Source organism: Chanodichthys erythropterus, chromosome 23, assembly GCF_024489055.1.
Source record: "Chanodichthys erythropterus isolate Z2021 chromosome 23, ASM2448905v1, whole genome shotgun sequence".
Classification (NCBI taxonomy): Eukaryota; Metazoa; Chordata; class Actinopteri; order Cypriniformes; family Xenocyprididae; genus Chanodichthys; species Chanodichthys erythropterus.
Window position 1 is genome coordinate 23,001,900 of NC_090243.1, and position 11,549 is coordinate 23,013,448.

Below are 11,549 nucleotides of genomic sequence, written 5' to 3' on the forward strand. Positions count from 1 at the left end.
GATTCACATTTTATATGCTCTTTTTTGGTTTAAAACTGTGCCCAGTATTTTGGAAAAATGTCCACCAGAGAAGATATTTCAAGCTTAAAACACAGTTCTAGTCTAATGATACAAACTAGACCGAGTGCGAGTTAGACTAGTCACAGCAGGAGAAGAAGGTTTAATCCAGTTTAACCCTGATCGAACAGGACAAACAGCAGAGACTCCATCTCAAGTGATGTTGAGCAGCAAATCTTGTTTGAATTGAGCTGCTTTTCTCAGATGCCCCGCCTACTGCCAGTCAACACTCATTCCTATTGGTGCTGACATCATCAGGCAGGGCGGAGCTTCACTTACACACACAGTTAGATGTGACCTGCAAACACCTATTTAAAAATCTGAAATGTAAGTCCAGTAAACATTCTCCCCAGCTCATCTCTGACAGTGACTGACTCTCTATTAAATGTAAAGTTTTTAGACATCCAGCACTTAAAGAGTCTGTCAGATAATCAGACTGTGCCGTGGATCTCTCATGATCTGCTGTTGGGCGACATCTACTGGTCTGAATCATCCCATCCACCATTAGAGTTTCTGACAGACAGCTTCTGCATAAAAACACTCCTTCACGTCTGTACATGTGATCGCTGCACATTAGCATCATTTAGTTGCCAGATTATGTACAGTGAAAACATTCTCATGCTGAAGCGCTTCTGTTCTCGCACACGTCTGTCAGTCTGTTTTCTTCTGCTGAGCTTCTACGGGTCTGTAATGGCAGATTATTTGTCCCAGTATGAGAGAGTTTATCAGGAGAAACAGCAGACCGGCCATCCAGATGAGAGCAAAACTGTTCCAGCCCTCGAACTCCAGGTAATAAGCTGGCGATAGCCAGAGCGCCTGAACAGAGAGGAACATCACAGCGATCAAAGGCTCACGCTGTCATGAATATATAAAGAAGGACGTTCATATTCACTCACCTGACCCACAAACCACAGCAGCAGCAGCCCGAAGCCTCGCCTCAAGCTCAGGGTCAAACGAGGCAAAACCACCGGCAGCAAACAGAGATACCACAGAAAATACTGTGGAGAGAAACAGACATGAGCCTCAGACAGCAGACGTGTGTCTGTTTTGTTCTGCCCCAACAACACAAAAAGTTCCTGCACGGTGGAAGCAGTCGATGGTGATTCCAGTGCCAAAAAAGCATAACGTACAGATATTAGATGACTTTAGACCTGTGGCGCTTACATCTTTAGTTGTTAAATGTTCTGAAAAGTTATTTAAGAGAGAAATTATGCAAAGGACACAGAGATCTTTAGACCCCCTTCAATTTGCGTATAGAGTTAAAGGAGGTGAAGAGGATGCAGTAGTAACTCTCCCACACTTAGTACTTCAGCACTTAGATAAGCCAAAAACATTTGCATTTGCATCCGCTTTCAACACCATTCAGCAACATATTTTCACTACTGAATTTGGGTTGGATTTTAATCTTGTAAGATGGATTTTAAATTTCCTTGTGAAATGAACTCAGAGAGTTCATGACTGTTTTTCCGAATGGCGGGTGTCATCTACCGGGTCACCACAAGGATGTGTCCTCTCTCCCTTATTATTTAGCTTGTACACAAATGATTGTAGGAGTAGTTTTAGAAATAAGCATATTAAAAAAATTTGCTGATGATTCTGTAGTTGTTAGTCTATTGAGTGAGGACGACTCCACACATGGTCCTGTGGATGACGACTTTATTGCCTGGTGTCAGAAGGCTTTTTTAAAGTTAATGTTCTTGGAGTGGGTATTGAGAGTGTTGAACAGAACAAATATTTGGGTTTGGTCTTGGATAATAAATTGTCCTTTTCTCCAAATACAGAGATTTTGTGCAAGAGGATTGTATTGTTAGGGAAAATTAAGGTAATTTAATATGGATAAAACATTGACGTGTGTGTTCTACAGATCATATATTGAGTCGCTGTTATCTTTTTCACTGCTGTGCTGGTTTAATTCTCTAAATGTGAAAAATAGGAATTGTATTGAGAGGACTGTAAATCAGGGAAATAAAATAACGGGGAGGAAGCAGATGACTGTGGCCCAGTTATATCATAGACAGGTTTTGGGTACAGCCCAGAGCATATGGTCAGATGATTCACACCCTGTATCATGAGTTCCACCTCCTCCCTTCTGGCATTAGGGTTAGGGTTAGACTCCTGTTACTAAAACGAATCGGTTTAGACATTCATTTATCCCCTCAGCTGTAAAGTTTTTAAATTTAAGGTAAATACTTTTTAGGAAGATTGTGTGTTTTCTGTAGTTTGTGTATGTGTTGTGTTATGTGATATGCTCGTATGCTGCAACCAAACTGCCTTCGGGAAATAAATAACAGATGAATTGAACTGCTGTGTACCTGTGACAGATGAGTGTACCTGTGACAGACGAGTGCACCTGTGACAGACGAGTGTACCTGTGACAGACGAGTGCACCTGTGACAGACGAGTGCACCTGTGACAGACGAGTGTACCTGTGACAGACGAGTGCACCTGAGACAGACGAGTGCACCTGTGACAGACGAGTGCACCTGTGACAGACGAGTGCACCTGTGACAGACGAGTGCACCTGTGACAGACGAGTGCACCTGAGACAGACGAGTGCACCTGTGACAGACGAGTGCACCTGTGACAGACGAGTGCACCTGAGACAGACGAGTGCACCTGTGACAGACGAGTGCACCTGTGACAGACGAGTGCACCTGTGACAGACGAGTGCACCTGAGACAGACGAGTGCACCTGTGACAGACGAGTGCACCTGAGACAGACGAGTGCACCTGAGACAGACGAGTGCACCTGTGACAGACGAGTGCACCTGTGACAGACGAGTGCACCTGAGACAGACGAGTGCACCTGAGACAGACGAGTGCACCTGTGACAGACGAGTGCACCTGAGACAGACGAGTGCACCTGTGACAGACGAGTGCACCTGAGACAGACGAGTGCACCTGTGACAGACGAGTGCACCTGAGACAGACGAGTGCACCTGAGACAGACGAGTGCACCTGTGACAGACGAGTGCACCTGAGACAGACGAGTGCACCTGTGACAGACGAGTGCACCTGAGACAGACGAGTGCACCTGAGACAGACGAGTGCACCTGTGACAGACGAGTGCACCTGAGACAGACGAGTGCACCTGAGACAGACGAGTGCACCTGTGACAGACGAGTGCACCTGTGACAGACGAGTGCACCTGTGACAGACGAGTGCACCTGAGACAGACGAGTGCACCTGAGACAGACGAGTGCACCTGTGACAGACGAGTGCACCTGTGACAGACGAGTGCACCTGAGACAGACGAGTGCACCTGAGACAGACGAGTGCACCTGTGACAGACGAGTGCACCTGTGACAGACGAGTGCACCTGAGACAGACGAGTGCACCTGTGACAGACGAGTGCACCTGTGACAGACGAGTGCACCTGAGACAGACGAGTGCACCTGTGACAGACGAGTGCACCTGAGACAGACGAGTGCACCTGTGACAGACGAGTGCACCTGAGACAGACGAGTGCACCTGTGACAGACGAGTGCACCTGTGACAGACGAGTGCACCTGAGACAGACGAGTGCACCTGTGACAGACGAGTGCACCTGTGACAGACGAGTGCACCTGTGACAGACGAGTGCACCTGAGACAGACGAGTGCACCTGTGACAGACGAGTGTACCTGTGACAGACGGGTGTACCTGAGACAGACGGGTGCACCTGTGACAGACGAGTGCACCTGAGACAGACGAGTGCACCTGTGACAGACGAGTGTACCTGTGACAGACGAGTGTACCTGTGAAAGACGAGACAGACGAGTGTACCTGAGACAGACGAGTGTACCTGTGACAGACGAGACAGACGAGTGTACCTGAGACAGACGAGTGTACCTGAGACAGACGAGTGTACCTGTGACAGACGAGACAGACGAGTGTACCTGAGACAGACGAGTGTACCTGTGACAGACGAGACAGACGAGTGCACCTGAGACAGACGAGTGTACCTGTGACAGACGAGTGCACCTGTGACAGACGAGTGTACCTGAGACAGACGAGTGCACCTGTGACAGACGAGTGTACCTGAGACAGACGAGTGCACCTGTGACAGACGAGTGCACCTGTGACAGACGAGTGCACCTGTGACAGACGAGTGCACCTGTGACAGACGAGTGCACCTGTGACAGACGAGTGCACCTGTGACAGACGAGTGTACCTGTGACAGACGAGTGTACCTGAGACAGACGAGTGTACCTGAGACAGACGAGTGTACCTGTGACAGACGAGTGTACCTGTGACAGACGAGTGCACCTGAGACAGACGAGTGTACCTGTGACAGACGAGTGTACCTGAGACAGACGAGTGTACCTGTGACAGACGAGACAGACGAGTGTACCTGAGACAGACGAGTGTACCTGTGACAGACGAGTGCACCTGAGACAGACGAGTGTACCTGAGACAGACGAGTGTACCTGAGACAGACGAGTGTACCTGTGACAGACGAGTGCACCTGTGACAGACGAGTGTACCTGAGACAGACGAGTGTACCTGTGACAGACGAGTGTACCTGTGACAGACGAGTGCACCTGTGACAGACGAGTGCACCTGTGACAGACGAGTGCACCTGTGACAGACGAGTGTACCTGAGACAGACGAGTGTACCTGTGACAGACGAGTGTACCTGTGACAGACGAGTGCACCTGAGACAGACGAGTGTACCTGAGACAGACGATTGTACCTGAGACAGACGAGTGTACCTGTGACAGACGAGTGCACCTGTGACAGACGAGTGCACCTGTGACAGACGAGTGTACCTGAGACAGACGAGTGTACCTGAGACAGACGAGTGCACCTGTGACAGACGAGTGCACCTGTGACAGACGAGTGTACCTGTGACAGACGAGTGCACCTGTGACAGACGAGTGCACCTGTGACAGACGAGTGCACCTGAGACAGACGAGTGCACCTGTGACAGACGAGTGCACCTGTGACAGACGAGTGCACCTGTGACAGACGAGTGTACCTGAGACAGACGAGTGCACCTGTGACAGACGAGTGCACCTGTGACAGACGAGTGCACCTGTGACAGACGAGTGCACCTGTGACAGACGAGTGCACCTGAGACAGACGAGTGCACCTGAGACAGACGAGAGCACCTGTGACAGACGAGTGCACCTGTGACAGACGAGAGCACCTGTGACAGACGAGACAGACGAGTGTACCTGAGACAAACGAGTGTACCTGTGACAGACGAGACAGACGAGTGTACCTGTGACAGACAAGTGCACCTGTGACAGACGAGTGTACCTGTGACAGACGAGTGTACCTGAGACAGACGAGTGTACCTGAGACAGACGAGTGTACCTGTGAAAGACGAGACAGACGAGTGTACCTGAGACAGACGAGTGTACCTGTGACAGACGAGACAGACGAGTGTACCTGAGACAGACGAGTGTACCTGTGACAGACGAGTGTACCTGTGACAGACGAGTGTACCTGAGACAGACGAGTGTACCTGTGACAGACGAGTGCACCTGTGACAGACGAGTGTACCTGTGACAGACGAGTGCACCTGTGACAGACGAGTGTACCTGAGACAGACGAGTGCACCTGTGACAGACGAGTGCACCTGTGACAGACGAGTGTACCTGTGACAGACGAGTGCACCTGTGACAGACGAGTGCACCTGTGACAGACGAGTGCACCTGTGACAGACGAGTGTACCTGAGACAGACGAGTGTACCTGTGACAGACGAGTGTACCTGTGACAGACGAGTGCACCTGTGACAGACGAGTGCACCTGAGACAGACGAGTGCACCTGTGACAGACGAGTGCACCTGTGACAGACGAGTGTACCTGAGACAGACGAGTGTACCTGTGACAGACGAGACAGACGAGTGTACCTGTGACAGACGAGTGCACCTGTGACAGACGAGACAGACGAGTGTACCTGTGACAGACGAGTGCACCTGTGACAGACGAGTGTACCTGTGACAGACGAGTGTACCTGAGACAGACGAGTGCACCTGTGACAGACGAGTGCACCTGTGACAGACGAGTGCACCTGTGACAGACGAGTGTACCTGAGACAGACGAGTGCACCTGAGACAGACGAGAGCACCTGTGACAGACGAGTGCACCTGTGACAGACGAGACAGACGAGTGTACCTGAGACAAACGAGTGTACCTGTGACAGACGAGACAGACGAGTGTACCTGTGACAGACGAGTGTACCTGTGACAGACGAGTGTACCTGTGACAGACGAGTGTACCTGTGACAGACGAGTGTACCTGTGACAGACGAGTGCACCTGTGACAGACGAGTGCACCTGTGACAGACGAGTGTACCTGTGACAGACGAGTGTACCTGAGACAGACGAGTGTACCTGAGACAGACGAGTGTACCTGTGACAGACGAGTGCACCTGAGACAGACGAGTGCACCTGTGACAGACGAGTGTACCTGTGACAGACGAGTGTACCTGAGACAGACGAGTGTACCTGAGACAGACGAGTGTACCTGAGACAGACGAGTGTACCTGAGACAGACGAGTGTACCTGAGACAGACGAGTGTACCTGAGACAGACGAGTGTACCTGTGACAGACGAGTGCACCTGTGACAGACGAGTGCACCTGTGACAGACGAGTGCACCTGTGACAGACGAGTGTACCTGTGACAGACGAGTGCACCTGTGACAGACGAGTGCACCTGTGACAGACGAGTGCACCTGAGACAGACGAGTGCACCTGTGACAGACGAGTGCACCTGTGACAGACGAGTGCACCTGTGACAGACGAGTGCACCTGAGACAGACGAGTGCACCTGTGACAGACGAGTGCACCTGTGACAGACGAGTGCACCTGTGACAGACGAGTGCACCTGAGACAGACGAGTGCACCTGTGACAGACGAGTGCACCTGTGACAGACGAGTGCACCTGTGACAGACGAGTGCACCTGAGACAGACGAGTGCACCTGTGACAGACGAGTGCACCTGTGACAGACGAGTGCACCTGAGACAGACGAGTGCACCTGTGACAGACGAGTGCACCTGAGACAGACGAGTGCACCTGTGACAGACGAGTGCACCTGAGACAGACGAGTGCACCTGTGACAGACGAGTGCACCTGAGACAGACGAGTGCACCTGTGACAGACGAGTGCACCTGTGACAGACGAGTGCACCTGTGACAGACGAGTGCACCTGTGACAGACGAGTGCACCTGAGACAGACGAGTGCACCTGTGACAGACGAGTGCACCTGTGACAGACGAGTGCACCTGTGACAGACGAGTGCACCTGTGACAGACGAGTGCACCTGAGACAGACGAGTGCACCTGTGACAGACGAGTGCACCTGTGACAGACGAGTGCACCTGAGACAGACGAGTGCACCTGTGACAGACGAGTGCACCTGTGACAGAAGAGTGCACCTGTGACAGACGAGTGCACCTGTGACAGACGAGTGTACCTGTGACAGACGAGTGCACCTGTGACAGACGAGTGCACCTGTGACAGACGAGTGCACCTGTGACAGACGAGTGCACCTGAGACAGACGAGTGCACCTGTGACAGACGAGTGCACCTGTGACAGACGAGTCCACCTGTGACAGACGAGTGCACCTGTGACAGACGAGTGCACCTGTGACAGACGAGTGCACCTGTGACAGACGAGTGCACCTGAGACAGACGAGTACACCTGTGACAGACGAGTGCACCTGAGACAGACGAGTGTACCTGTGACAGACGAGTGCACCTGTGACAGACGAGTGCACCTGTGACAGACGAGTGTACCTGTGACAGACGAGTGTACCTGTGACAGACGAGTGCACCTGTGACAGACGAGTGTACCTGTGACAGACGAGTGCACCTGAGACAGACGAGTGTACCTGTGACAGACGAGTGTACCTGTGACAGACGAGTGCACCTGTGACAGACGAGTGCACCTGTGACAGACGAGTGCACCTGTGACAGACGAGTGCACCTGAGACAGACGAGTGCACCTGTGACAGACGAGTGCACCTGTGACAGACGAGTGCACCTGTGACAGACGAGTGCACCTGAGACAGACGAGTGCACCTGTGACAGACGAGTGCACCTGAGACAGACGAGTACACCTGTGACAGACGAGTGCACCTGAGACAGACGAGTGTACCTGTGACAGACGAGTACACCTGTGACAGACGAGTACACCTGTGACAGACGAGTGTACCTGTGACAGACGAGTGTACCTGTGACAGACGAGTGCACCTGTGACAGACGAGTGTACCTGTGACAGACGAGTGCACCTGAGACAGACGAGTGTACCTGTGACAGACGCGTGCACCTGTGACAGACGAGTGTACCTGTGACAGACGAGTGCACCTGAGACAGATGAGTACACCTGAGACAGACGAGTGCACCTGAGACAGACGAGTGCACCTGAGACAGACGAGTACACCTGAGACAGACGAGTGCACCTGAGACAGACGAGTGTACCTGTGACAGACGAGTGCACCTGAGACAGACGAGTACACCTGTGACAGACGAGTGCACCTGAGACAGACGAGTGTACCTGTGACAGACGAGTGCACCTGTGACAGACGAGTGCACCTGTGACAGACGAGTGTACCTGTGACAGACGAGTGTACCTGTGACAGACGCGTGCACCTGTGACAGACGAGTGTACCTGTGACAGACGAGTGCACCTGAGACAGACGAGTGTACCTGTGACAGACGCGTGCACCTGTGACAGACGAGTGTACCTGTGACAGACGAGTGCACCTGAGACAGACGAGTACACCTGAGACAGACGAGTGCACCTGAGACAGACGAGTGCACCTGAGACAGACGAGTACACCTGAGACAGACGAGTGCACCTGAGACAGACGAGTACACCTGTGACAGACGAGTGCACCTGAGACAGACGAGTGCACCTGAGACAGACGAGTACACCTGAGACAGACGAGTGCACCTGAGACAGACGAGTGTACCTGTGACAGACGAGTGCACCTGAGACAGACGAGTACACCTGTGACAGACGAGTGCACCTGAGACAGACGAGTGTACCTGTGACAGACGAGTGCACCTGTGACAGACGAGTACACCTGTGACAGACGAGTGTACCTGTGACAGACGAGTGTACCTGTGACAGACGCGTGCACCTGTGACAGACGAGTGTACCTGTGACAGACGAGTGCACCTGAGACAGACGAGTGTACCTGTGACAGACGAGTGCACCTGAGACAGACGAGTGTACCTGAGACAGACGAGTGTACCTGTGACAGACGCGTGCACCTGTGACAGACGAGTGTACCTGTGACAGACGAGTGCACCTGAGACAGACGAGTACACCTGAGACAGACGAGTGCACCTGAGACAGACGAGTGCACCTGAGACAGACGAGTACACCTGAGACAGACGAGTGCACCTGAGACAGACGAGTACACCTGTGACAGACGAGTGCACCTGTGACAGACGAGTGTACCTGAGACAGACGAGTGCACCTGAGACAGACGAGTGCACCTGAGACAGACGAGTACACCTGTGACAGACGAGTGCACCTGAGACAGACGAGTGCACCTGAGACAGACGAGTGCACCTGAGACAGACGAGTGCACCTGTGACAGACGAGTGTACCTGTGACAGACGAGTGCACCTGTGACAGACGAGTGCACCTGTGACAGACGAGTGCACCTGTGACAGACGAGTGTACCTGAGACGTGCAGACTTTGTTGAAGCTGACGAAGATGGCGGTGTGAAGGAAGCAGCAGAAGGGCAGGTCGGAGCGGAAGGCCAGCGATGAGAGCAGCAGCAGGAGCAGCTGCGGCAGGAAGCAGACGAGCGCCAGACTCCCGCTCCAGCTCCGCTCCGCCGTCAGGTACAGCAGGTAGAAATACGGAGAGAAGTTGTGCCGGATGTCTCTGCGCGTCACGTGGTACAGATACGTCTCGTGGAGGAAATCCCATCCGTAACTACAAAACACAACAAGACAGAACTGATTTTCTCATTCTTAATTATTATATATATATATATATATATATATTATTTTCCTCATGTTGGAAGAATAGTGCAGTGAAATAATTCATATGGATGAATAGGAATGATGTAGAGACACAAGTAAAACTGAGTATATTCCAGCTCTGCTCACTCCAGATATTCGTGAGGTGCATCATGGGATGCTTTTAAACACGAGTGAAGGAGGAACATGATAAGACTTCATGATGCTTCTCCTTGTATAAATGAAATTCACAACAAAGCGTTTGTGCAGAAGCGCGCACGTACATGCAGTAGAAGGTCACGTTCAGAGCCAGGAACACAGATCCAGAAACAGCAGCAAACAGCAGCAGATCCTTGCTGAAGCACCGGATGAGGTTCTGGATCAGTCCTCGCTTCCGGGACGGGGCCTCGGCCAGAGAAAGCGCAATGGGTAGCGCGTAGGTGACAGGGTAGATCTTCATGTGGACGGACAGGCCGAAGAGGATTGCAGCGGATGTCCGTCTCCTGGACTCCAGACACAGCAGCGTGGACAGAACCAGCACAGCCAGCAGAGACTCTGCGTTCCCGCGCGTCGACACGCCGATGGGCAGCGGGTTCAGCAGCCACAGGCCGCAGCAAACACAGGCCGTGCTGTGAGACGCCCCACGGAGAGCCAGCAGCCGCAGGACCAGCAGCCCGGACAGAAGATCGCAGGCCACGAACAGAAGCTTCCCGAAGTGTGCGGTCAGCAGGACGTTGGGAGTCAGGATCAGCGCCAGCAGAGGCGTGTAGCGGAACGTGGATCTGCTGTACGGACTCTCGCCCTGCACACAAACAGCAGTTTAGCTGACCTGTGATGCTCCTGCGTCTCTTTCAGTGTAAGATTATCGACTCTATGGAAGCCCATTTCCACAACATAAGAAAAAAAATCAGGCCTTGGACTGAGAGTTTAAAACATCATTACAATCATTGTCTGACTTGCATGTTTATACAAACACTTTTTATTAAAGCATTTAAAGCATCTGCATGTTTATTAAGTATAAAAACTGAATATATATATATATATATGAGGGGGAGAGAGAGGGAGAGAGAGAGTGTGTGTGTGAGTGTGTGTGTGTGTGTGTGTTCTGCACACAGCGGGACTCGAACCCGGGTCTCCGGCGGCGCAGCAGTCTGAATGTCGGATCGATAATCTGTCATTGATCAGTGTGTCTGTCACCTGTGTGATGAATCTGGACGCGTCAGTGAACACGTGATAATCCACATCAGTGTATTTGAGCTGCAGATTCTGATCCTGATAAACGCCAAAGAGCAGCAGAACTAAACGGATCAGAACCGCGGCGCTGAACATCCCACACACCCGAACATCCATCACACACACATCTAACGAACCAAACACTTAAAATACACGACACAGCGAATCAAGCTTCCTGAAAACCCATTCAGCCTCGTCTCGAGCTCACGTGACTGAGGGGCACGAGCGTCTGACCAATCGGAGAAGCCGTTAGAGACGAAACTCCGCCTCTTTTGGACACTCGTCATTTCCTCTCTAGCGATTCTCTGTCAGTTCAACACGATCACGTGTTTGTTCAGTAATTA

The 11,549-nt window shown here is 51.9% G+C and overlaps 1 protein-coding gene across 1 annotated transcript; it reads right to left on the reverse strand.

Annotated features, from left to right (window-relative positions):
- Nucleotides 1–4: 4 nt before the first annotated feature.
- On the reverse strand, nucleotides 5–11,409 carry pigm (phosphatidylinositol glycan anchor biosynthesis, class M). Its single transcript, XM_067378185.1, has 5 exons — nucleotides 11,170–11,409; nucleotides 10,257–10,774; nucleotides 9,688–9,946; nucleotides 954–1,055; nucleotides 5–873 (listed from the first exon to the last, which is right to left on the reverse strand). Exons 1-5 carry the CDS (start codon nucleotides 11,320–11,322, stop codon nucleotides 709–711), a joined length of 1,197 nt encoding a protein of 398 aa, XP_067234286.1. The 5' UTR covers nucleotides 11,323–11,409; the 3' UTR covers nucleotides 5–708.
- Between the last annotated feature and the right edge of the window lie 140 nt (nucleotides 11,410–11,549).